At 39.3% G+C, this 27564-nt stretch overlaps 1 protein-coding gene across 1 annotated transcript in view; it reads right to left on the reverse strand.

Moving 5' to 3' along the window:
* Nucleotides 1–27564, reverse strand: part of LOC128734649 (tetraspanin-2A) — a 130242-nt gene that overhangs the window by 38714 nt on the left and 63964 nt on the right. Inside the window, exon 2 of the mRNA XM_053828936.1 lies at nucleotides 22909–23106. Coding sequence (XP_053684911.1) covers nucleotides 22909–23106 — 198 coding nt within the window. The remainder of the gene's footprint in view (nucleotides 1–22908; nucleotides 23107–27564) is intronic.

The raw sequence follows: 27564 nt of genomic DNA on the forward strand, positions 1-27564 counted from the left end.
TGACCTCAAGCAAATGGGCACCAACTAGTTGAAAACCACGCACTTAAAGACGTTTTGCTTAAAAACACTAAGGTTTCTCATATATCATAGGTAAAATCGACTAAACAGAGGGGTTGCCTTCAATGTACATCCCCAATCGATCCAGTCGATTGTCGACGAAACGGCATAGGTCAACATTTATTCCGATTGAAACTTTACCAGTCAGTTCAGGGAGGTCCGTTTCCGGAATGCAATCCGACACTAATGGGATCAAATGCTGACCGAAGCATTCCGCCCATTTCTATTTACGTACCAGATTCCCATTTCAAACGATCCAAATCCGTTGCGGAAACTGGCTTGTGGTCTAGTAAAAACGTTGGCATAATCCTCTGCCAGCCAGCTCCAGCCAGCTCGCAGAACAAAAGCCTCCATCGAATTACGACGCTACTGTGCGAGCCACACTGCCTGCACTGCACTGCGAGGAGCAAGCAAGCAGAACGATGAGCGAGGCTGAAAGATTAATTAGGGCTTGTGAAGTACACCGTAGAGAAATCGGAGAGTTCTCCGAAGGAAATAATGATGTCGATGATGAACGCGCCCGTCTAGGATCTAGAGTCCGTCGAGCGGGCGTGCCGGAACCATCCCACCTGTTTCCTCCCACAGCACCGGGGAGGATTTTCATTGCTACACGGAGGAATAAGAACTAAGTGAGACATTCTCTGATTACCTGGGCAGTCAGGTGGGGGCAGCAGTAACAGCAGCAACATCAGAGTGTTATTTATGGGCCAGTGGAAGGCAGGGAGCAGTCCATTCGTATTACTTTGGTATTACTACTACTGTGTGTTCCGGAGAAGAAGTAATGCGTACCAATTAATAGCGATTCTTCGCACTTCAAGAGGGGAGCAATTCTTTCTACAGTTTTGGAAGAGTAGAAAATCTATTTCGATCTATCTATAGTACACTTTTTGTTTCCTCGATACCGCAAGCTCATGTGGGAAAGTTGTCTACAATAAGAAACATTTTCTCAAAAAAGTGCCAATATAATACTAAACATCTATACAAAATTTGATTTGCTGCTTTGAGCAGTTTTCACGTTATTGATATTTGAAAAAAGCATTTTTACCTTTCTACTATATAAATACACTGAAGTCGCTTTTTACGCGGTTTTTTTTACGAGGGACGTATCCTTCGCGTAAAAAGCGACTTGAGTGTATATATACGCGATCAGCCACGACAAAACTCCAGGCGGGTCGATCTACATTAGTGAAATTCAAACATTTCGATCAATATCACAATTTTTCAACTGATTGACCAGTATCACATTGTAGCAATCTTTTCTGCTAACCTTCGACTAGTACTACTAACTCCACCTTTGTTTCACTTCACTCTCCTTCCAATTTGAATTTCAAACATTAGTACTCGGCTTTACAAGTTGTTTAACGCACTGTACAGTATTCAGGCTTTGAATAGAATTATTTTAAACGACGCTTGTGGAATCGCTTATATAACCTTTCAATTTTTTTGTTCTTGCCTTTTTATTATCTTGTATAACAATTTCAAAATGAAATCATATAATTTCGGTTTTTGTTTGAAATGGAAGTGTTAGTACTAGTGATCTCTATCTACTATTGCCCTCTACGGTTACCATCCGATTTCGCCTGAAGCGGGACGGGTAGCGAATGCTGTCTTCTCCGTCAATGCTGTCACATGTGACGTTCATTGGCCATCTAGCGGTTTGTTTTGAATAATTATTAGTGGACTTCAGACGACGACATCAGTGGCATGCTTTCAGGTAAGTAGCTGTTAAATTTCTAATTCTGTATTTCCTCATTCCTAAATTTTATTTTATCCCTTCTTTGCTTTTTATTTAACCCCATTCTTCTAAATACTAATATTGAAACACTAATCTTTTTGTTTCTTGCTATTTTTTTTTTAGGTAAAGTGGTTCTGCAGTCCACGAACACAACGTGCAGCAGCTTACAACATGGATACCAGAAGAAAAATTAAATTAATTATTGGAAGCACTTATGGAAACTCAAAGGATGCAACTCTATTTCATTCGAAGGACTGCTGGTGAGATTGTTCTATTTTTGCCTAGATTTTGCCCATATAAACCACATTTCATTATAATATCATATTATTAATATCATATATGTGGAAGGCTGGATGATGGAGTGGATTGCCAACCTGAATCCTTAAGGTCTGACGCAAATATGGCACTTCTCAATTCAAAACAAACAAATCATCACGTGGGTTACAGTTGGTACAGCGAAATTGATTATTACATGGAAGGATCCTAATGCTAGAAGGCGACTCTTATGACCCCGGAATGCGCACAAGTGCCTCTGTTTGTGGGTCCGCCCAATCCCTTTTGGCCTTCTGTAACAGCATGAGTGTGAAATTCATTTGATAATCAAATTTGGATCTACTATAATTCTACCTACATACATTGGCAAGTCCTTGAAATGATGGTGGCTTTCCCCTACTACTACTACTACTACTACTACTACTACTACTACTACTACTACTACTACTACTACTACTACTACTACTACTACTACTACTACTACTACTACTACTACTACTACTACTACTACTACTACTACTACTACTACTACTACTACTACTACTACTACTACTACTACTACTACTACTACTACTACTACTACTACTACTACTACTACTACTACTACTACTACTACTACTACTACTACTACTACTACTACTACTACTACTACTACTACTACTACTACTACTACTACTACTACTACTACTACTACTACTACTACTACTACTACTACTACTACTACTACTACTACTACTACTACTACTACTACTACTACTACTACTACTACTACTACTACTACTACTACTACTACTACTACTACTACTACTACTACTACTACTACTACTACTACTACTACTACTACTACTACTACTACTACTACTACTACTACTACTACTACTACTACTACTACTACTACTACTACTACTACTAAACCAAACCTCAGAATGCGATCCCGCTATTAACTCAAAACAACAAATTACAAATAATAGTCAGACATTTTTTGCTTGTTTCGAAACATTATACAAATTTATTAGTATACTAGCTGACCCGACAAACTTCGTATTGCCACAAAATAACCTGTGTTGTACATAAATCATGAATCTCGGGTCATCTTTATCACAATCTCGAGTTTCTGAGTAGTTCAACCTGAGATGATTCATTTTGGCAGTTACGTAACTATGAAAGCATCCCATGTAACCAATACGCCTCACCAATGCTATTTAAATGTAGGCCAATGTGCTACTTAAATGTTATTTTAGCAAAATATACAGCTATTTTACTGATAACCTTCTTATAGTGCTGACAATGCTAACTTACAGCTAATTACCGACACGAAGAATTTGAATACAATTTTGGATGCCAATTTACACCTATGCAGTCAAAAAGCTAATATACCACAACGTACAGTTTAAAATGCCAGATACGCTGATTTGCTGCTTATGTTAATGCTTATTAGTTACCAGGAATGGGTAGTTTAATATACAAATTTGCAATTTTTCCTCACAATAAAGTAGAATACAACTCCCCCTGTCCCCTCATTGCATAGCCAGAGAGCGAATAGTAATATTCGCCATGATTGTACAACATTTCGCCGAATATCATTTTGCGAAAAACCTTAAGCGGAATGTACCATTTAACGGAAAACTTTTTTTGTGGAAAGTACCATTTCGCGATCCTCTCCTTACTCGCTGTCGCTCGTTCCAGGAAACCCAGGTAGACATAGAAAAACAAATAAACCTAGACAGTAGTGATTTCTGCGGGGAGTTGTCTCCCCACAGTGGGCGGCATTTCCGACGGCGGGTCGCCGGCAACACTCGCGGCCGTCTCGTCCTGAATGATCTAGAGTAACTATAGATACTTTTTGTGGTCTTGTTAATGACTAATGTTTTATGGAAGAGTCTCGAATTTCTCGAGTTGGATTAGTTTTTGAGTTTCGCCAAAATTTCTGTTTTATTTGTATGAGAATCCATATCCCCCTACCACAGGGGTGAGAGGTCTCTATCATAAAATAAATTCAAGACTCCAAAATCTCTCACATGCCAAATTTGGTTCCATTTGCTTGATCAGTTTTCAAGTTACAGGGAAATTTGAATTTCATTCGTACGGGAGCCCCCCTCCTAAACAGGGGAGGGGTCTTAATTCATCATAGAAAAAATTTCTGCCCCCTAAGAGCCCCACATGCCAAATTTGGTTCCACTTGATTGATTAATTCTCGAGTTATGAGGAAATTTGTTTTTCATTTGTAAAGGAGCCCCCCTCCTCAAGTGGGGAGGGGTCCTAATTCACCATAGAAAATATTCTTGCCTACAAAAATACCCACATGCTAAATTTGGTTCCATTTGCTTGATTAGTTCTAGAGTTATGAGAAAATTTGTATTTCGTTTGTATGGGAGCCCCCTCCTAAAAAGGTAAGGGGTCCTAATTCATCATAGAAAAAATGGTTGCCTCCAAAAACACCCACATGCCAAATATGGTTCCATTTGCACTTTATATGGTTCCATTTGCTTGATTAGTTCTAGAATTATGAGGAAATTTGTATTTCATTTGTGTAGAAGCCCCCCCCCCCCCCCTCTTAGAGTGGGGAGGGGTCCTAATTCACGATAGAAAATATTTTTACCTCCAAAAACCTCCACATGCCAAATTTTGTTCTACTTGCTTGATTAGTTCTCGAGTTACGCAGAAATTTGTGTTTCATTTGTATGGGAGCCCCCCTCTTAGTGTGGGGAGGGGTTTCTAACCATCACTAAAACCTTTCCTGGCCCCAAAAACCTCTACATGTAAATTTGCACGCCGATTGGTTCAGTAGTTTTTGATTCTATAAGGAACATCACGACAGACAGACAGAAATCCATTTTTATATATAAGATTTACGACGTGTAATGCGTTGTTACCCAACTCCCGCTCCCCTAAGAGCGTTACGTAATATGTGAATGGTCCTTAAAGAAGGCGGTTCTATCGGATCCAGACATGAAATATCAACTGCATGAATAACATAAAAACTTCAATTCGTAATTTGCACTACGGGGCTCATAAATTATTTTTACCAACGCTACGTGACATAGGACATTTATGCGTATACTAGCTGACCCGACAAACTTCGTATTGCCACAAATTAACCTGTGTTGTACATAAATCATGAATCTCGGATGATCTTTGTCACAATCTCGAGTTTTGCAAGCCCCCCAGTGGGCGGCGCTTCCGACGGCGGGTCACCGGCAACACTCGTGACCGTCTCGTCCTGAATGATCTAGTGTTACTATAGATAGTTTTTGTGGTCTTGTATTGACTAATGTCTAAAACCACTTACATGTCAAATTTGGTTCCATTTGCTTGATTAGTTCTAGAGTTATGAGGAAATTTGTATTTCGTTTGTATGAGAGCCCCCCCCTCTTAAAAAGGTAAGGGGTCCTAATTCACCATAGAAAAAATGGTTGCCTCCAAAAACACCCACATGCCAAATATGGTTCCATTTCCTTGATTAGTTCTCGAATTATGAGGAAATTTGTATTTAATTTGTGTAGAAGCACCCCCTCTTAAAGTTGGGAGGGGTCCTAATTCACCATAGAAAATATTTTTACCTCCAGAAACATCCACATGCCAAATTTGGTTCTATTTGCTTGATTAGTTCTCGAGTTATGAGGAAATTTGTATTTCGTTTGTATAGGAGCCCCCCCTCTTAAAGTTGGGAGGGGTCCCAATTCACCATAGAAAATATTCTTGCCCTCGAAAACTTTCACATGCCAAATTTGGTTCCATTTGCTGGATTAATTCTCGAGTTATGAGGAAATTTGTATGGAAGCTCCCTCTCTTAAAGTGGAGAGGAGTTATAATTCCCCTTACAAAGAGGGGAGGGGTCTCAATTTACCATAGAATAAATTCTTGTCACCGAAAACACCCACAAGCCAAATTTTGTTCTATTTGCTTGATTAGTTCTCGAGTCATGCATAAATTTGTGTTTTATTTGTATGGGAGCCCCCCCCCCCCCTCTTAGCGGGGGTAGGGGTCTTTAACCATCATTAAAACCCTTCCTGGCCCCAAAAACCTCTACATGCGAATTTTCACGCCGATTGGTTCAGTAGTTTTCGATTCTATAAGGAACTTACGGACAGACAGACAGACAGACAGAAATCCTTTTTTATAGGTATAGATAACTACCATAGTGTTATCAAAAAGCTGAATTATGTTCCGAAGGCAGGTCGAATTCTAACTCAATTGACAAATGAGATGGTATAACAAAGGTTCCGTTCACCAATAGGTGGATTAAATCGGGTTTTTGATTTATTTAGTAGTATTTCTTTTTTCTTTTTTCATAATTTTAAAATGACTGTAACAGGCTCTTTTCGCTTCGATTTTGCTATTTTGATTACTGCTATTTGATTTTAGTCACTCTTTATTGTATTTTCCTCATAAAAGTCTTCATAAATGTTCGCTCGTTGGTTTTTAATGTTGATCATTTGAATCAGTTCTGAGTAACATAAACTTTTTTAAATAGTCCGCACTGAGTTAGCACATTCGCGTGTTTCACAATAATACCTAACCTAGGGATATATCAGTTTAAAATCGTGATTTTACAGGAGCGGAGTTTTACTGCGTGGAGTTTCTATCGTGTGGCACTGGATTACATATGTTTATGATTTTTTATACACAAAATTAGTATCAAATTAAGCGGCAAATCTGTAGAAGCAAATTCTGAAACGAAAAGCTCTGATTTTTACAAAATGTTTAGTCTGCCATGATTCTTAACACTCAAATTGTTTAATTTCAATGTAAATATCCACTCCGAAATGTCAATACATATAATTAAGATGCAGTACAGTAAAGCCCTTCGTCAAAATATTCAATTGTGTTTACCCACAATAGTATACGCAATTCTCAATCCTTTTCCGTAGCATTACATTTTATCAGTTTTATTCATACCATTCGGAAGCACGGTAGATTACCCATTCTGAAGCGTCAAAAGAAACGTTTTTCAGCTGGGTTTGATCACGGATCCATTTCCGCCGCACTCGTAGCAGGAATTTGATTTCCATAATCCTTACGCATCATGCTCAGAAACTTCAATCGTCTATTCATTCTTTACTTTCTGAATTTTAAAATTCAAATTCATCCGCTCTGATCCGAGCTTTAGCAGGGCTCGTCTTTCCTCGCGCTGCTTCAAAGCAAACTTTCCGCTTCCGGGTGAAACCTTTGATCCACACTCACACACTCGGTTCTGGCTCCACCATCACCCAGTACCAGATACCAGTACCAGTTCGAGAACGTCTGGTGGTGGAAAAAAAAATCTTTCAACTTCTTGGCAACCCAACCAACCGAATCTACAATCCAATTCCACGCGCATTTTGGCCCATCTTTTAAGTGAATAAAGACTGAAGCGTGAACTGTGTATACACACACTCACATATACGCTCAGCTCAACACTCCCAGTATATATACAAGATGGGAAAAGTCGTTCAACCCTCAAACGAAACGAGCAACGGAATTCACTCGTCCAAATTGGATCAGCCAGCCACCTCGCCGACGACGACGGATGGCCGGAACTGCTCTAGGGATCGGTTGCTGATTTGAATCCACGCAACTCGCTGTGGGTCGCTGTTGTAGACCGGAAAGAAAACCCTTCTCCTGCAACGTTCGACGTTCGACGAAGTTCTGTAACGTACCTACATGTCCGCTGGGTGGCCGTAGCCCTGGCCACCCGGCAGAGTCGAGTAGAGTAGAGCGCAGTAGGATGTAGGTACTGCATGCAGCTCAGCACAGCACCGACCGTTAACGAGCGGATTTGACCGGTTCGATGCGCTCGCACCACCGAAGTAATTTAAACTTTCTTTCAGTTGCGTTTTCTCTCTGTCTGTTTTTTTTTCTTCTTTCCACACGGATTTTCTTCGAACGTCCTGGGGGTGGGACGAACGTTACAAAAAAAAAAAACGTTTCGGGATAAAAAGGAACGGGGATTCGACAGCAGCAGCTTAATGCGGGCTAGTTTGGAGAAGGACTTAACTTTGTTTACATTGTAAGACTCTTTTTTCGGTGGGTCTGATTTTCACCAACCCCGTTTGGGACACTGGCCGGTATGTCGTGTGTTTTTTCCTTTCTGTTTCATTTGTTTGAGTGCGGATTTAGATGCACTGAGTTTGCTTACAGCAGACAGACTTGCACGGTTTTTTTTGCTGTATGAAGAGAAGATTATCGGAAGTTTTAAACTATTTTTATTCAACCGAATATTTTAGCAGAGGAGTTAGATCCTAAAAATGTTCGTGAATTTTGTCAATTCAACTTAAGGAAAGTGTTAAAATACACGAATTCAATACTGATTGACTCGTATTTATTATCCAAACTCGATTTGAGGAAATCTCCTGCCCAAGACAAATCCATTCCATTACCTACCGACCTTGAATGTGCCTTGCTTGCGGGCAGCTGGTGGTGGCCGATTTGCTCGGATTAGTCCAGCATTTGACCACGGAAAGCCATAAAAATGGCGAAACTCATGCGGTGGGGCGACTTGCTTTTTTCCGGCCAGTGAATGTACGGTTCCGTACGGATTCGCGTCGTTGAGCTTGAGAAATGGCCACAGACCGAGTGTACAATAGAAACCGGATGGACAACGAGTGGAACGAACGAACGAACGAACGAGCGAAAAAAAAAACAAAACGTAAGCTTTTTCGAGGTTCTGCCCGGAATCTACTCGAATCGAAGGTTACTTCACGAGCGGACGTTGGACGAGATAAAATTGGTTAGAATGATTTGCCTTACTCCGGTGATGGTGCTTTTCCGGTAGAAAAAGGAACAGTTTGTGCAGAACAAAAAAGCATTACAGTTGACATATGAGTGTAGCGGTAAGTGCGGTTCTTTCCACTTTTTCTTCCGGATCAATTTATGTCACGACGCTGGCGCTGGCTGGCCGGCTGACTGAAAGAAAATCTAAAACAAAAACCGCATTAAATTTTTTTTTGTGTCAACAAGTTGTCAGCGTCAAACGTTGAAGAAAATTATAGTCAACCCACACTACTGCGGAACTGATTCCAAAACCGAAACAACTTTATTCCTTTGTTTGGGTCCGCCAGCTTGCACCCACCGGCTGGGTCTACCTATAAACTGTACAACAAATTGTTCCTTATCGTGCGAATGACCAAACAATTCGCGTTGACGAACGTAAGCTGCTGCCACCTCCAAAAGTTTGTTATAGGGGTGAAGCGGAATAGGAATTTCTTAAAGAGCGCAAGAGAGCGAAACATTTTGGCAGATTTTCACCCGCACTTACATATGGGAATTTTGATGCGTGTGCAAGAGATCGATTAATGCCGTCAACGCGAATATGCACTAACATCGTCTTGCACCAACCGTTCTCCACGTGCGTCCAATGAGAGAGCGAAAAAAGGGCGTCGAGAAAAAAAACCTGCTTTTATAAATACAAGGAACTTATAAAATATTTATTACGTTAGTGCTTGCTATGTTATTTCCATATTTAAAGTTAATTTACGACCAGTTATAATAGTTTTGCTTGCACTCGCCATGCCTGTTGGTTATGGGCTTCGGGAGTCCTTCTGGGGTGAGCGTTTCATAACATTGTACCTACTCCACCCATTCACCCCACTCACGGCCTGCAACTATGGTGTAGGTAGTGCTAGCACAATGTGAGGAGTTGTCAACTGCTTTCTTCTTCGGGCCGGGCGTAGTGGTAGCGTCGCGACGCAGCTGGCTGGCTGTAGCGGCGGCGGCGTTGCAAACTGTTACTAAACGATGCGGTGTCCGTCGGTAAAGATGGTTGCGTGCGATAGTTTGCTCCTTTTGGATGCTACGCGAAATGGAGCAATGCAACCACGGAAGATATAAATTTTGTAGATATTTTTTTGTTTAGCTCTTGAGGCCATGTTGGTGGTTTCGCTGGTTTCGCGCAAAGTAGTGCAGTATCGCGTAATGAAAGGCCTGCGGATGTCAGGCAAACCGAAACAGGCGGGGTTGACTGGTCGCGATTGCAATCAAAGTCTCCGATAGACTTTTGAAAAAAAAAGTAGAAATGATCGTGCGAACGGAAATTTTTTTAGAATCAATAAAAAAAACACTATAAAAACCAAAAAATATCCACGAGCATAAAACCAAAATTGCGAGAAAATATAATCTAAATTAGAAACAGTTGCAATAAGGACAGAAAAATACTTGCCAGAAGAGTAAAGATGCCGAAAATAGTAAATAACCGAGAAACATGACAACACGGATAAGGAAAACACGAATATAAACAGTATAAAAATAGAAACGAGAACGCAATTTTTGACAGCGCAAATAACGTATTTGGAAGACTGGAGTAAACAAAACATGATAACTCAATGAAACCGAAGCTAAAAGTACTATGCAATCAAGTGAACTATTGCTAGAATTTTCGACGAAATTTCACGTTTACCCAAGTAGCACACTTAGGGTTGCAGAAACTTATTTACAACTAAAATTAGTCATGATTCGGTTACCATAACTGGTTTATAACAAAACAAGTCTGCTAGTAGGATACCTGTATATCCTACATGGAACAAAAAGCCTAAACTGACGTAATCTATACTGATCTGAAAGCAGCGTTCGATCATATAGACTGTAAATAATATTGCCAAAAAATTCATCATTCGGAGTATCTCGAAATTTCACGGAATGACTCAGTTCCTATTTTGGCAGCCAAATTCTACGTATGTAGTTTCGCTCCTGTTTTTTTCTTCACCAGTTTACCAACTGCTCGGGTGTTCCTCAAGGCAGCAACATGGCACCTCTTCTGTTTGTGTTATTTTTCAACAATATTGCTACACTACCTAGAGTTGTATGCAAGCTGATGTATAAATATGACCTGAATTATATTCAGTGATTCGATCTACAAATGACTGGGACCGGTTGCAGAAGCTCTAGGATTTTTTGTCGATTGGTGCAGGAAAAAGTACAAGGTGTACCTAGCCCTAAAACGATTATACGAAAGGGTGATGTAGCACTATGTTGTAGAATACACGTTACATTGATAACATGTTTCACTCGATGAAGTATTACTTTATGTCAGATCATTAGATCAAAGACTAATGCAAACTGCATTTCTGGCATGTGTATATTTATGAGTATCTGTGAGTACCATTGCCTCCCGCTTGGCTCACTACAACTGCAAGCAGGTGCGCTACAGATACCACGCGTGAGGTACCGACCTTTGTTTGTTGCTTGTTGCTGAGTGAATTAGCCAATATGCCGTCCCAAAAGGCACATAATTATCATGGCATACAAGCTTGAAGTAATGTTTCAAACCAAATCGGGCTTTTTAAAGGCCACTAAGTAATAACTGCAGATGGAATTGAATTTTCTCGAATTGAATGGATGGCGATGATTTCGCATTTTGACAATTTTTGCAAGACTTGTAGCACTAGTCAACTTTAAAGTAACTGGCTGGTATGCAGGAAACTGGGGAAACTGGCAGGTAGTTGACGAAGTTAGCTTACTTAAGCTTACTTAGCTTCTTGCAGTACATGGAAGCAATCTGGCAAAAGGAAAGGATAACCGCGCACTTTTCTATGCTGTTTCACTTTCAGGACATCAAATTGGACTAGGTAATATGTTCAAACGATAAAATCGGTTGAACAAAAAGGGTGGTATTGCACTCTGGCGTACTTCCCAAGCACAGATATAAAATTAGTGTAGGTTTAAACGTCGTAAAGAGTCTTCGACTTGTTGGGACAGGGGTTTTGTTACTTTTTTTGTAAAAGGAAACCAGACTAAACAAATGATGTGTTTAACTGTCGTCCTTGCCTGTGAAGCAAGGCAATCATGAAGAAAATATATGGGGAAATTTGACCTTGAAACTTTACATACACTTTCACTATTAAGCGTATAAAAGATTGTTATAAATCTTTTACTAGAAAATTGCTCGATACTTTATCTATCCAAAGATTTATTAGCAGTTATGATCCTTTCAATAGTATAGTAGCTATTAGCATTTGAAATCTTTCATTCAAATGGTACACTTCAATTTTCGTTTTCACAAAGTGCTACCCGGTATAGTTAACAAAGACGTAGTCCTATGTTATATGTTAACAACTTTAATTTAATTCTATAATGCCCTCGAGATGCGCACGAAACAAATCACCCGATCCAAAAGCAAAGCCATGGGTATAAACGTCCTGTTGAGAACTTAACCCTTCTTTATCGCCAGACTTCGCAGCCGGTTATTAGGGTACAGGACAATTACAGAGCTAGTGCAACGATCCTACTACCCTACTAGCCCGGTTATTACAAAATTGTTGTGGTAACCGAAATATGACTAATTTCAGTCGTATGCCGGTTGCTTCAACAAAATGGACCTAAAGTGTGTTACTTGGGTAACTCTATAGTAGCACCTTCCAGCCGAGATTCGAACATTCGACGATTGGCTTGTTAGACTAGCACCGTACCCCGAAGCTAACTGGTGACCCGATCCAATGAGCTTTGATAAGTCGCGTTAGATTATCCGAAAAATAGTGTTCGTGCATTATCTGCCATTGCCGGTCTCGATCGACTGCATCGTATGCAGCTTTGAAGTTAATAAAAATGTGATGCGTGAGCACGTTGTACTCCAGACATTTTTGTCGGATGGTATAAATTTGGGTCATAGTGCTACCACAATAGTGTAACGTGTTTTTACATTGCATAGACACTATAGATGTTCGGGTAAGAGCAATTGCAACTTAAAACGCTGAAAAAAGGCCATTTTTGACTCGACTATTTTTGATTGGATTTTTCTGATGTGTTGGATACCACGCAAGACCTCTTTTTCCACTAAACTTAAATTTTTCATCATCAGTAATTTTTCAAAACTTTTTTTCAAAACATCATATCTTGAAAACTACTTATTTAATCAAAATGGCGTCAGAGGAAAAGTTGTAGTTGTGCATATGCAGAAAAAAATTACACTATAAGAAAAAACTTTCCAGAACCATGATAAATATCATAAGATGTCAATTATCTTAAAACCATCCCCTCCGATTGAACTGATTTTTTTAAGATAACTTAAATTATACCCTAAAATCTGGTGAAGAGCTATCGATGGACCCTTACTTTCGGATTTTTGAAAAAACTTTTCAGCAGAGGAATTTCTATCTCTAGTATCGATTTTGTACAACAAAACATTCGGAAGCATGTCGTACCCTACCTTATATATTATAGATGCTAATTGAAAAACGGCCATCTCAGCTAGCTTTCACATACACAATACAATTTCTTATGTTTGGGAAATATGGATCAGCGATTAATCGGAGTAGAATAGATTCTTCATCAGAGTATGCTGTTTTTTATAAGAAATTTTATACATTATTGCATATACTTATTTTATTATCATATTAAATTTCATTTATACCATTATGATCATTATTTTTCATTTGACATGACTGAAAATTAATTTACCTGTTCATATGTTGCTTAAGAAATCAGGGGTGTTAAACGAATGGAGGGCTGGAGGACGGACGTGTGTGATCTGCCTGTATCACCTGGGAGATGGCCCCCCTAAAGGCCCGATAGGAGTTTAACACACCCTTCCCCTTTTCCCCATCACGCAAGTTCAGTTTGTATGGCGAATTCGTTGATCAAGTAGCCGGATGTTTATGTTGGAAGGGATTCTTATCTACCCGTGGAATGTGCGTAAGTGCCTCTGCTTACGAGTCCACCCAACCCCTTTTGGCCCTTCTTACAACATATACGTGAAAGCTGCTCGGTGAACAATTTCGATTCCACAGTCATTCTTCTTGCATACATAGGTATATCCTTGAAGTGATGGTGGTACACCTACATACATACATACATACATACATACATACAAAACATTCGGAAGCATGTCGGCAACCACCTTAATGAAGGAGCCTGCAGTTAGATCGGACACGTTGTGGTCTGTCTGGACTTTTCGGATCCCATAGACTTCCTGTGACCAAATGTGCACCCTGACTACTATCTCGTAGTAAGCAAAATGCATGCAGGGTTGCCCAACGTCCCACGAATCCAATGGGGAAGTTACGGTTGAACATTCGGCGGTTACCAGCGAGGAAGCAGTCGCTCCAGAGTGCTCTCGAAAAGCAATGCGATCAATACTACAGCGCGAGAAGCATTGAGGACTACTATTGCGGCCACTTTCAGTGAGTGGTTTGACGCAGAGCGTCAGTGAGTTTTTGAGGAGAGAAATCGAGTCAGAGTTCATATGTTGTGATTCGCCAGAGCAAAGAAAAATGCCGAGATGTAAGAGCTGTCAAACGGAAAACTGCCTTAAAACGATTAACGGAATCAGGAACTGGACCGCGCCAATTCGTGTTATGTGCTATGATGAGGAGAAGCACCTGATTACCGAAAGATCTGGGATGACTAGGTGTTGGAAGCAACATTTGCCGATGAGCTGTTGAACGGTGAACAAGGTGAAGCTGTAGACATAAACAGGATAATGGTTGACGATGATGGACATGCTGTGCATACCAACTTGGGCTAAATGGGAAAAGCAGCTAGAGAGCTGAAAATATCTACGCAGCTGGCAAGGACGGCATCCCCGTTGAGCTTTTTGGAAAAAGGAAACAAACGGCTGTAGTATGCAAACCATCAGGTTGTACTAGAGGTATAGAGTGTGGAGAAACTACTTGCGAATTGATTGTAAAGTCTCATATGCCCTATTTTCAAAAAAGAGCATCGAATGCAGCGATTAGCTGGGTATAATTCTCCTCAACTTTGCATACAAAATTCACTCTCGCATCCTGTGTCATAGACTGAGTCCGTTGCAGAAATTCTTTGTTAGTGGATATGGTTTTCGAGAGGAAATTCTACGAATTCAATTTGCAGACTCACCGTTTGTTTGTAGACTTCAAGGCGACATGCAATTCAGTTAAACGAAATGAGTTGAGGCGGATTATGCTTGGACACGGTTTTCCAACAAAAACGATTAGGTTGATACTTGCTACCCTTGGTGGTTCAGAGTAAAGCGTCAGAATAACGGTTTAGATATCGTACTCTTTTGTGAAATTGAAATCTCCTAAAGCTTGCGGACGACTTCGATGTTAACCACTGACCTGTAGACGACCCAGCACGGATTTTCATATGTATATAAAAGATAAAAATCAGCATTACGTACCGATATACATGCTGATAAATCGCATTTGATGCGCAAAATGGGCTTCTCCGTACTATTTTTGAGGCGATATACGAGACTAGGAATAATTTTAAGCGTTACGACTTTATAAGTATTTGTATACGATAATATCCGAATCGCTTCGTACTGTTATACAATTTTGTGCTGAAAATCGTATGTATGTCAGTTATTATCCTTTAATACGATAGAAAATCAACTTGGGCTCACTTTATCAAGCTTTAGTTACGAATTAGAATTCGTTAAGAGATTTTTACGATAATTTTCTTACATTTGAGGTCCCGTAGTCTGCAAATCCGTACGAAAGTCGTGCTCTATAGATGATAATTCTCCCGCTATGGCCATGGACGGTGTGAAAGTGAGCGTAAGATTCTGTGATAAATTCTTGGTGGAAGAAGTGAAGCACGGGCTCTTGAATCACTAGCTTCACCAAGTGTACAGAGATGCGAATATTTTGAAGCGATTGAAGCACGGTAGACAACAGTGAGCTGGGCACGTAGTAAGAATGCCGAACGAGCGACCAGTATAAGCAATATGCAGCAGAGAACCGAATAGAAACCGACAACTTCGAGGTACACCTTTTACTCGCGTTGAATGGGGGCTATTGGCAAGGATACTAGAACAGTAGATGAAGGCGATTGGAGAAGAAACTAGCCCAAGAAAAAAGTAAAGCTAAGTACAGTAAAGTCACTTTTTGCGCAATTTGTTTTTCTTGATTACTCGAAGACGGAGCAACATATTGATTTGATTCCAATCACGTTTTGCGTTTTAGACCAAACCGAATTTTAATTTATGTTATCGAAATAAAGAAGCGTTTTTGCAAATACTCTTACAAAACCAGCCGAATGAATTTTATATTATTATCAATTATCTATTTATATATGAGGCTTATGTCTGTACCGAAAACCAGGTTTCTGACAGGACGTCATAAGGGGCTTATGGGTAACTAAAAACAGGCCCCTGACAGGACGTTATGCTTTCGTAGCAATGGGTTGTATTCTCAGTCGCCTCACTGGTCGACTGCTGGACTGCTCGATTGCTAACTGGTTAACTAGACTGCTCGACTGGATTGGTCGATTAGATTGCTCCATTTAAATGCTCGACTGGACTGTTTAACTGAACTGCTCGACTGAACTGTTCGATTCGACTGCTTGACTCAACTGCTTGATTGGACAGATCGACTTGACTGCTTGACTGAACAGCTCGATTTAACTGCTCGAATGAACTACTCGACTTAACTACTCTATTCGACTGCTTGACACATTGGTTTGACATACTACTCGACTCGACTGCACGACTTAACTGCACGATTGAACTGCTCGACTGGACTGTTCGATTTGACTGCTCGACTGGACATTATGATTCAACTGCTCGACTATACTGCTCGTCTCAACTGCTCGACTGGACTGCTCGACTCAACTGCTCGATTCAACTGCTTGATTCCACTGCTCGACTGGACTACTCGACTTAACTGCTCGACTCGACTGCTCGAATGAGCTGCTAGACTCAACTACTCGATTGGACTATTCTAATCGGCTGCTCGACTCAACTGCTCGACTAGACTATTCGATTTGATTGTTCGACTCAACTGACAGTTTGATTCTACAGTTCGACTAGACTGCTCGACTTAGCCACTCAACCCGACTGCTCGACTCAACTGCTTGACTTAACTGTTTGATTCGACAGCTCGACTTAACTGCTCGATTCAACTGCTCGACAAGACTACTCGATTTAACTGCTCGACTTGACTGCTCGATTAAACTGCTCTACTCGACTGCTCGGTTCAACTGCCCAACCCGACCGCTTGACTCCACTGCTCGACTCAACTGCTCGACTTGATTGTTCGACTTGACTGCTCGACCCAACTGCTTGATTCGACTGCTCGACTCGCCTGCTCAACTCGATTGCTTGTCGCGATATCATATGTTCGGTGTTAAGTCATACCGGACCAAGTCGCAAAATTTTAATAAATGAGTTAATGATAGCAAACGATCAAGAATTTTCTAAGCAACATTTTACACTAATCAGACTACATAAACGTTGCAAACAGCCTTCTAACTCTGGATGATTTCGAACGCAGCAAACTTTGAATGTGTTTTTCTCGAAGTCAGAATTTTGCCACTCGGTTCTGTCCGACCATATGAATCGGTTTGCGGCAGACAATAGACGGTTCAGAGCCACTCACACATTCCTATGACAGGAAGCCATGTTTTAGTGACTAGAATCCCAGCTCGCTCCCCACACGCTTCACACGAAGCTGAAACTAATACATATTCACTTAACCTAAGCTGGTGCGTACGCTTCATGAACACTCCCTTATCCGAGGCAAGGTTAGTTGTGGGCTCGAAACGAGGCGGGATCAAAATTTTGTTTGTGACGCAAATTTTGAGCCCTGCGCATTCATATAGGGATGTCCGGGACTGGCCTGCACACACACTAAAGATCCATATTTCCCGCCTATAGAATCAGCACAGTCGAGATAATGTTTTTATTCAGTTAAATAAAATCCAATACGACCATAAAAACCATAAATTTGTTTTAGTTTCCGGCTATGACTCTTTTATGTACAACATTTTAAAGCTATATTATGCAATATAAGAGCTCAAAGAACTAATACAAAGATTAAACTCTGAATTCTGAACAGACATTTATATTTTCCGGATCGTAAGATTCGGGCTCAACTAATTTATAGGGTAAATGATTTTGAAATGGACCTAGTCGAATTCTGATCTTGAATGGACCTATTTTTAAATAAGAATTTTAGGGTATAATTATCAAGTCTTTGTACTGTATTTAGCTTTTATGTTTATCTTTAATCATTTCTGAACGTAAATATACTAAAATGAAATTAAAATTATAGCCAAAACTACTTTATTGCCGCGTATTTAAAAGTAGCTGTTTTTCAGCGTGTTGGCAGTCACCATAGAGTATTTTCAAACGGTTACTACCCGGAACCCTTCTGGTTTGAAATAAAACAATACTCTTAAAATGATGCTAAAATATGTGTAATTTCAATTTAGGTATTTAAAAGTTCAGTAAAACCAGTAAAATCTTCAAATTCCTTAAAAATTTTAACCCCCTTTTTTGATCTTGAATGGACCTAGTATTGATTTTAGAATGGACCTAGTTTTGCGCTCCGAGACATCACTGACGGTAGCTATCATTGCCTACCACTAACGAACTCGTCGTTGCTTGTTGTCACTATAGTATCTCCGTTTATAATTAATCTATAAGCACGGGATATTGAAAGTAGGCTTGATTTATAGCCTAAATAAAAACTTAATTATATTGATAAAACTAACTATCACTCATCCTTTTTCGTAGTTGCTTCATAGTGTTTGTACATTGTAGCCTCTAGTGTTGAAACTAAAAAGTCTTCCTAATTAGTTAGCTAACATATGTCATTTTATGCTTAAAACAATATAAACTTAATTTATTCTCAGTATTCTACAAAAATTTTAACCATCATTGATTAAAAGATAAGATGGATTAAAAGATAAGAGGGATACTAACTGCCTTCTGTTAAGGGGGCATAGTACCTTTTCAATTTTTTAAAACCTAATTTTTTTATTGATTATTTCGAAAGATTAACATTTTGACCATATCTGATTTTTTTCTTGGGGGATGTAAAGTTTTCTTTAAGCACCTCTCCCCTCTGACTTGTGACAAAATTAATACCTCCTTGTCCACCGAAATTGAGTGACCCTGAGATCTAAAATATTCAACTGTACCAGATAAGGAGGAAGATTCACCTATTTTCTGGTACAGTTCTTCATCGACTATCATTTAAAATTAAAACCTAGTATCTAACCTTACCTTTAAACCTAGTAGAATTACCAAGACTAATTTTTTCAAGCACCATTTACAGTATGATTTCGTATTTGACAACAAATGCGTGTCGCCTATGTTGCCAAAATTGAAACCGTGGCAAAATTTAGACCATATTTTAACTGAAAAAATTGCATATAAATGTGTCAAAAATTGAATAATTACCACTAATTAACGAATTTTTCACGATTGCAACGGTTTTATATTCAAAATGTTCGACAGGGGCTGTCGCAAACCTTTAGATACTTTGCAGTAAGACGTAGTCCTACGTCAGTAAAAGTCTGACCTTTCGAAATATGTAGTCACTAAATAAAAACTCGAACCCCACTGTACTTGATAAACTACGTTTAATACAAGTTATATTACATATTTTTAATGAATGGTTTAAATTTTTGAAACTAATAGGCGACATAATTTTTTATGACGTAGAAATCGTTTCAACCATATCTGAACAACAGGTAATAATAAATTCCCAATATACAAATGTCACACACAGATACACACAGATACATACATAACGCATATCAAGTCACTGAAACATTGTTCAATTGTTGGGCTGACATAAAAACAAGACCCTCGGCGACTGTGACTGATTTCAAATTTTTCAACCGACTTTCATACCTTTCTAACAGAGTATAAGAAAGGTAAAAGCTGTTCAACCTTGTGTCCTATTAATAAATAACACTAGCATAGTTGTACTATTAAAAAAAAATTCTTTGTTATTACTTTGTTCATTTACATGGAAGAAACTATGACAATCCAAATTTAGGTCCAATCCAAAATCAAAAATATGTCCAATTCAAGATCATGTTGGGTCCATTCAAGATCAAAAAAAGGCTTTGGCAAAAAACGATATATTTAATAAAAGTTTCATCAATTATACATTTTTAAAGTACTGATAATGTAGAAAAAAGGTAGTACTTTCCAACAAATAGTAACATCACCACATATTATTTATAAATGACGAGTAAATTGAGCAGGAGTGTGAGTGGTGGTGTTAAAAAGCGCTAAATAGGTCCATTCAAGATCAATTACCCTATATAATTTTATAATGTTACGTGCATAGTTAATAAGCTTAGGAACGAAAGTAATATTTAAAAAACAATCATGGTCTTATATTTTCCCAAAAAACTACAAGATTTTTTTTTTGATGTTTTCGTCAATTGCTTATTTTACACATTGATATATGTTGAACTCAGAATAAATATCATCCTGAACAATTGTTAAGAACAGTGATGAAGTTCCTCTATCGAAAAAGAAGTGAAAATATATTCTGAATCATGGAAAGTTTTTAAAATAATTTTTTTTATATTCGAGAATTTTTTGTCCTTTAGTAACGAAAATTTTACGTTAGCCTTGATTTGATTTGACTTGATTTTACTAGAACTCTTTCAAAATTTTAACGCCATATCTTATGAATCAAGCACCGTGGGGTGAGGATTTTTGCATTAAAATGTAAATGCGATCCAGAACAAAATTGGGAAACGTATGGGCAAAGTAAATCGCTAGTTTTTGACCCAAGTTTAAGAGTAATGGTTTGCTGAAACAACAAACAAGTGAAAAATTTGGAAAATATCCCATGGAGATTTTTGAGAAGATAGGAGACATACAAAATTTCAGATAACTCTATGACCTTTCGTGCATTTTGTATAAACTTGAAAAACGCCCATTAGCTTTTTGAATTTTGACTCTAGGTTTTCAATTTGTGTTTCTTGACGGTTGACTTTTGATTTTATATTTTAGATTTTGATTTTCGTTTTGTAATGTGCGATTTTTGATATATAATTTTTCATTTCGGTTTTAACATATACACTGTTGTGGCGTAGGACCTCGTCTTTGATTTCTATGCTATCTATATGGGAGTGCACTTTAGAAAAACGAAAAGGGAACATGTAACGAAAAGTGATCATAGTTTGCAGGCTTATAACTCAATCATCCGTCAATAGATTCTAGAGATATTGGTATCAATCGATTGGAAATTTTTCAAAAAAATCCATTACAATACAATATATCACATGTTTCCCTAACAGACGTTTAATAATTGAGAAAATATTAGACGAACATTCATTATTTCATTATTTTTATTTTTTTGCCTTCCCACATCAGTGCTTCCCTAGCACAGATGTCAGAAATGTATGCGATATGAGCTATGGGTTAAGCTTCCTTATGATTGTATTTAATTTACGCCCTACGGAATCCGATCGAAAATTTTCGAGCTTCAGCTGTTGCTGCTTTCCCGGATAAGGCAACGAAGACATCCGAATTCACCAAGCGAGACGCCAACAAACCGAAGAATCCATCGACTCATCCGCCTGCGAACGATGTGGCTGCTATGCTTTTTGCTGCGCATCGTCATTCGGTCAGCGGCTTTCGTTGGTGACACATCGGGCAGGCAGCTTCGAATCACATTCGTGGCATTATTTTAAAGGCTGTATTTGAAACATTGCTTGCTTTATGGTGCGCATCTGCTTGATTACAGATCCTACCGTTTGTCCAGTAAACAGTATTCCCAACATTAATCCACACATCAATAACCTATCTGATGGACGAAAGTAAACGATTGGCAACAACAAGTCAGAAATTTCAGAATTATAGATTAACAAACGTACCTTTTCAGGTCCACCATTTGAATTAGCTAAAGAGTTGAAATTATGAATTTCTCACATGTAAGAACGTAATCCTTTAATGCGCATCTTGGGCATCTATATATGAAATTCGTACATAAATCACCGGCTTTAGCATTGGGAGACGAATTGCTCTACTTTTGTAGTCCTACGTCAAGCCACTAGGCATGGACCCTTTTTAACTTTTTAACGCATCGTTTTTTATGAAATAGTGATGTAAAAATGCATATGCAACGACCCAAAACCTAAGTTCCAAAACATGTTTTTTTGCTTCAGGCCATTTTATTAAAAAAAAACCCTGTATGTATATTAATGTTAAATTCATGCTAAACCTGCACGCAAAATCACGGCTTAAAGAGCACAATTTCTTGCATCACGCACACATTTGCTCGCTTTTCACTGCAACCATTTTCCGCCGCACTGGATTCCGTTATTCAAATATCGGCTCTTATACGTAGTGCAGAAAAAAAATCTTCCCCCAACCAGAAGCATACCTTATAAATTGCTCCAAGTGTTGCTTTCACACCGACCAAGCAGAAGCAATCAACTAGCGGTCGGTCTGATCACTGCTCTGCACAGACCGTTCCCGAGTCAAGCTGGAGAACAGCTCCACAGCTTCTGGTAGTCAAATTAAGATTCATTTTTCATAATTTTACTGAAAATTGATCACCAGTTGCTTTAGCACTAGCTCTTCAAATCGTTTAGTGGTAAACTTTTCGGTTTTATTTTTATCCGAATTTATTGTTATCGGCATTTAACTCCACAAGGGAAGTCGAATCCGTAACCGTAGAGGCATGAATGCTGAGCCTGCCGAACAAACGAACCCAAGCACCGTACCGGAGCGGAGCGAAGCCAGCTGGAATCCTGACTCGGGTGCAAATGTTGTTGAACGAAAACAAAAAAACAGAATCATACCAAACAGTATGGAGTAAATAAAACCGACACTAATTACTACTTCTCAAAGAGCACCATTTTCTCGGTATCCTCCAACCAATGGCAAATAGTAGGTCCGGGGGAAAAAATAAAGAGTGACCCATTGGCCTCTGCCGGTTGGTCGGTCGGTCGGTCGGTACAGAGAAACTTCTTATTTATGCAGAACAGTGAGTAATTTGGATGCAGTGTAGTGTCGAATAGAAATACGAAGAGTGGAAAGAATATTTTTGTTTTCGTATGCACAGTTGCAAATAATGTTATTTACAACTTGGAAGCACAGATTTCAAGTCCTCGGGTCAAACAGCCTGGCAGAAAATTTATGAAATTGCAATCGAGAATCAAAACGATTTCAATACGAACTTATTCAAACTTACCGCGTACAGGGCGACCGAGTGTTCCATCAAGGCACTGCAGCAACCGAGGAAGGAGAAAATCATGACCAGTGCTCCGGCTCCGATCAGGATGTACACACCGATGTAGTACTGGTAGATGTCCAGCAGGGCAATCCACTCGTCGAAGCCCGGCTCGGCCCGGATGTAGATCGTGAAGGCAAACAGTCCCGCTCCGATGATCTGTAATCGTTGAGAAACAAAGAAACAGGAAAAAATAAAGTGAAAACAAGCGGCAATGGTGAGGCTACGGGAATTGCAGATGTGCTACAAGCGGTTATTCCCTACATTTCTTTTTTTTTTTGCTACGTTTTCCATTCCGAATGAAACTGAACGAGCTACAGTGTAATGAGAAAACAGGAAACAATTTGAATATTCTTCCTTCGTCGGTGGATTTATTTTTGCGTTACGTCAAGAGCATCCCGACTAGGGTTGCCTGTCAGGAAAACACACGGAAACGAAGTGATTTGTTGCCGAAACTAATGGCCGCTTGTGAAATGAATGCGACAAGCCAGCAAGCGTTTCCATTAACCGGCCAGCTCCACTGCCGATGGAGACGCATGGCCATCGACCGGTGATCGGTTTCACCCTATGGTTCGGTTCGCCCACGGGTAGTGAAGCAACGCTTACCACCTCACTGAGGAATCAACATAATAGACAATTTATCAGTTCTTTCTGTCGAGAATCGTATCTCAGCATCGCCGTGTCCATCCGAAAGAAAGCATTAGTCTTCTACCCCCGTCCGGCCTGCCGGCCAACCCGTGACCGACAACCAATCCGCACGACACGACTCGACTGGCCAACAGCAGCAGGAAGCCAACCACGTTCCTTCTTCGCCAATCTGCCAACGACGATAAACGTGAATGTAAAACATTATGTAAATCAGCGTGAAGTGAGCATTTTCATGCTTTCAAACAAATGATGCACAATTTGGTTCGTTTCTTGCAATTTTACCTTTCCGTTGCCTGCGGCGCGACGCCGATGGGGCACAGCAGTGGGCCACACCACCTCCCACGCTCGGCACCGTGCTTTGTTGGTACAACTGGCAGGCGACGGCAAATGTGGCAATTGCATGCACAACGACGGAGTGCATTTGCGTTCATCCATTTCCCGTCGCGCAGAGCGGAGAAATACGACGTTTCATTGCGCACAGTGACCGCCGCCGCCCGTGCACTTCGCCAGGGAAGCAAGCAAGTAGAGAGGATATCCCCTTTTGAACAAAAAAAATAAAAAATAAAAAGAAAACCATTGGAACAAAAAAAAAAGAAATTGCACTGGGATTTTCCATTTAAGATATCATCCACTGGATTTAAGCCAGTCAGTCGGGGGCAGGGAAATTATATTCGTTTTGTTCACTTTCCGTATGTTTGTGGTTCTTTTCTTTTTACGGTACAACCCCACACGAAATTAAGGCTTCCGCCAGCACCGTCGGTAATCTTGATTGGGTTTCCGAGAACTAAAGAATTGTTTTGGCCCTATCTTGGAAAAGAAAGCAAAAAATCTTTCCCTTCTAAATCAGTAAGGAAAATTTTCCTCATGCATTTAGTAAAAGCTTTAAATTCAAACTCTATATCGATGGTTGGTAAATGAACACTAATTAGTGCGAAATGGCGAATCCACTTGACACGGATTTAAAATTTCGACAACTAACGACCACCACCACCACCACCAACGCCTGCTGACAGATGGATCTCATTTCGGTTGAACATTGTGCCCCCGTCTCGTCGTAAAAGGATCCATCTTCCCTTTAATGATTTTAACCTGCGACCTCGCCGCGTCCTTCCGGTGCGCGGTGGCGTACGGTGTTATAGATGGGCCCATTTTTCATCACCCGCCCCTGTTCTCTCAGTCTCATTCGAGAAGAACTGCGTACCATTTCACACCACTTCACTTCGGGATCCGGGGGACCGGTCGGTGATTAAAATAAGTAACAAATTGACCCACAGAGCAAGCGGGACTGCTCCCGAAAAATATCCCCCGGAAAAAGACGGATCGCTTCCAGTTCGCGTTTCTGTCGTTCTGGGATTATGCTAAATCCTACTGTGAAACATAGAATTTAAATACCCACTACAGGCGTCTCTGGTGGAATGGTGGAGGATGAACAAATTGGGATAGCTGGATAGCATCGTGGGAAATGCTATAATTTCAAATTGGACACCAGTGCGGTGAAAAGCAATGACCTGGTGGAGTTTTGATGTTAGTTTACTCACAATGCTTTGAATTTAAAGTCTGAATTTATTTTCCGAAAATCTTTTGGAAAGTTTTTGCATGGAAAATAATAACGTTTTTATAAAAAGCAAGAACAGATTTGGTTTACACGTTTGAATTGAACTTTAAGTAAAAATGCTTAAGACGCTTAATGTTTTTTGCTCGTTTAAAAAAGTCTTCGTTTTTTTCTGCCCCCTCCTTCAGTTGTCCAACATCGGAAGGACAAAAACTTTGTAATAATACTAAAATATTTGTAAAAAGCTGATTGCCTGATCTTACTCGGGGCCCCTTTGTCTCTCAGTCACTTGTACATCTTTTGCCATAATGCCAGAAACAAAATATTTTTTCACCATTTGAATTTGTCTGCTCCCTTTGTCAGTTTCCCTTTGCTGTTGTCTCCCAGCCACTTGTAAATATATAAATCGACACAAAGCACGTTTTGAACCTCCCCTTTGTTAATGGCCACCCTATTCCCCCTTTCAAAAATCCAGTCATTTGTACAACTGCTATCGTTTCAAATGCAAAAGTAACGCACCTCTTTTCCCATTTGAAGCTTTCTCCCCTTTGTAAGAGACCGTCTCCCTCTTTTCTCAACCCCGGTGACGGGTTTGTTGAAAAAGCGTCCAGACGTTCCGGTGTTATGGCCTCATTCCTCCCCTGGTTAGCCCCCCCCCTTTTGTCAACCTTCCTTTATGTCAAGAAACATGTGTGCCAAGCTTGGTGGAGAACAGTCAAGGCGTTCTGGAGTTATGACGGAATATGCAAACATACTCACTCTCATGGCCTAATAAAACTTAAAACTTAAAACACTATATTGGAAGAAGAATGTGTAAGAAATAATCGGACTAGAACACAAAAACAGACCCGAAGATTTACTTGAAATTGGGATTGCCATGTTTCGTCTTAACCCGCAATAATATCAAAATGTGTTATGGAAATCGAATAACACATATCAAAATTTGAGCTTGTTTCGGCTGACGTAGTTGGTAAAATAATAAAAAATAATATCAAAATTTTGCTCCATTAAGACCGAAAGAATAACTACTTGTGTTATTTGAATAACAAAGCAATAACATGACTGTATTCAGAGTTTAGAACATATTTTAGAATATTAAAGTATTGAAAAACAAATGCAGTAGCATATGAGATATTGAAAAATTATTTTATAAAATATTTATAATCTAAATTCCCTTTAATCAATAAAGAAAATTCATGGAATATATTGAATGTCATTTTAAGGTCAAAATAAGATCCCAACCATCATCAACTCGTATATCAATATACGGAAACTATCGTAAATATCTCCTAACAAACTCAAAATCGTAACTAAAGCTGGATAAAGTGGAATCAAGTTGATTTTCTGTCGTATATAATGATAATGACTGACATACATACGATTTTCAGCACAAAATCGTAGAGTAGTACGGAGTGACTCGCGCTTAATCGGATATTATCGGATTAAATACTTACATAGTCGTAATGCTCAAAATTATTCCTAATCACGTATATCGCCTCCAAAATAGTACGGATATGTCAATTTTGCGCATGAAATACAATGTATTTAGCATGTAGATCTGTACGTAATGCTGATTTTTACCTTTTTTATACATATGAAAATGCTAGTAAAACAATTATTAAACTCATCTTATAACCCCTGTTTTAAATATCTACTCGATAATAAAATGTGCTACCACCGTATGGCCATATCTATTCAATAACAAAATATAGCATTATAACACAGTTTGATATTGTTTTTTTTTTTTATTATTTTGCTCTTCGCTCGTGCTCGGGAATCTCTCACAAATTTTACCACTTTTCTGTTCCATGTTTTCTCTTTTTCTGTACCGTTTTCTTAGTCTTTCCTCTCACTTTCCTTCCGTTTTTCTTCTGATCAGTTCGTTTCCTTTTTTTCTATCCCGTGCTTCCTGTTTCGCTTTTTTACGTTTCCTCTACATTACTTTTCATATTTTTAATCCTGGTTTTCCATGTGTTTTTCACACGTTTTTCGTTATTTTCTTTCCCATATTCCGACTTTTTGTCAGCTTTTTCCCTTTCCTTCGTTTCCAGTTCTAGGCCTTTTCTAACTAATTTTATCGCCTTCATTCCTGTTTTCGCTTTCGTCTGTTCCGGTTTTCCTCTTTTTGATGCCTCGATTTTCCTTTTTTTCTGTCACGCGTAATCTATTGTTGGCTCCCTTGTCCCTCTCCTGTTCGGTTTAACATTTTATTCTCATTTTTCTCCTCCGTTTTACCGTTTCCTGTTATCCACTTTCGTTGTTTATTTTTTTTCTTTTTCCCATTTTTGCCCAATCTTTCTCACTCTAATACCGTTTGACCTTTTTATCCCGTTCTCCTCGTTTCCTCCTATCGAGTACCTTTCTTTCTCTCGCTATCCTTTTTTTGGTTTTTCTACTTTTTCATCTTTTTTCCGTAT

This window comes from Sabethes cyaneus, chromosome 2 (genome assembly GCF_943734655.1).
Source record: "Sabethes cyaneus chromosome 2, idSabCyanKW18_F2, whole genome shotgun sequence".
NCBI lineage: Eukaryota > Metazoa > Arthropoda > Insecta > Diptera > Culicidae > Sabethes > Sabethes cyaneus.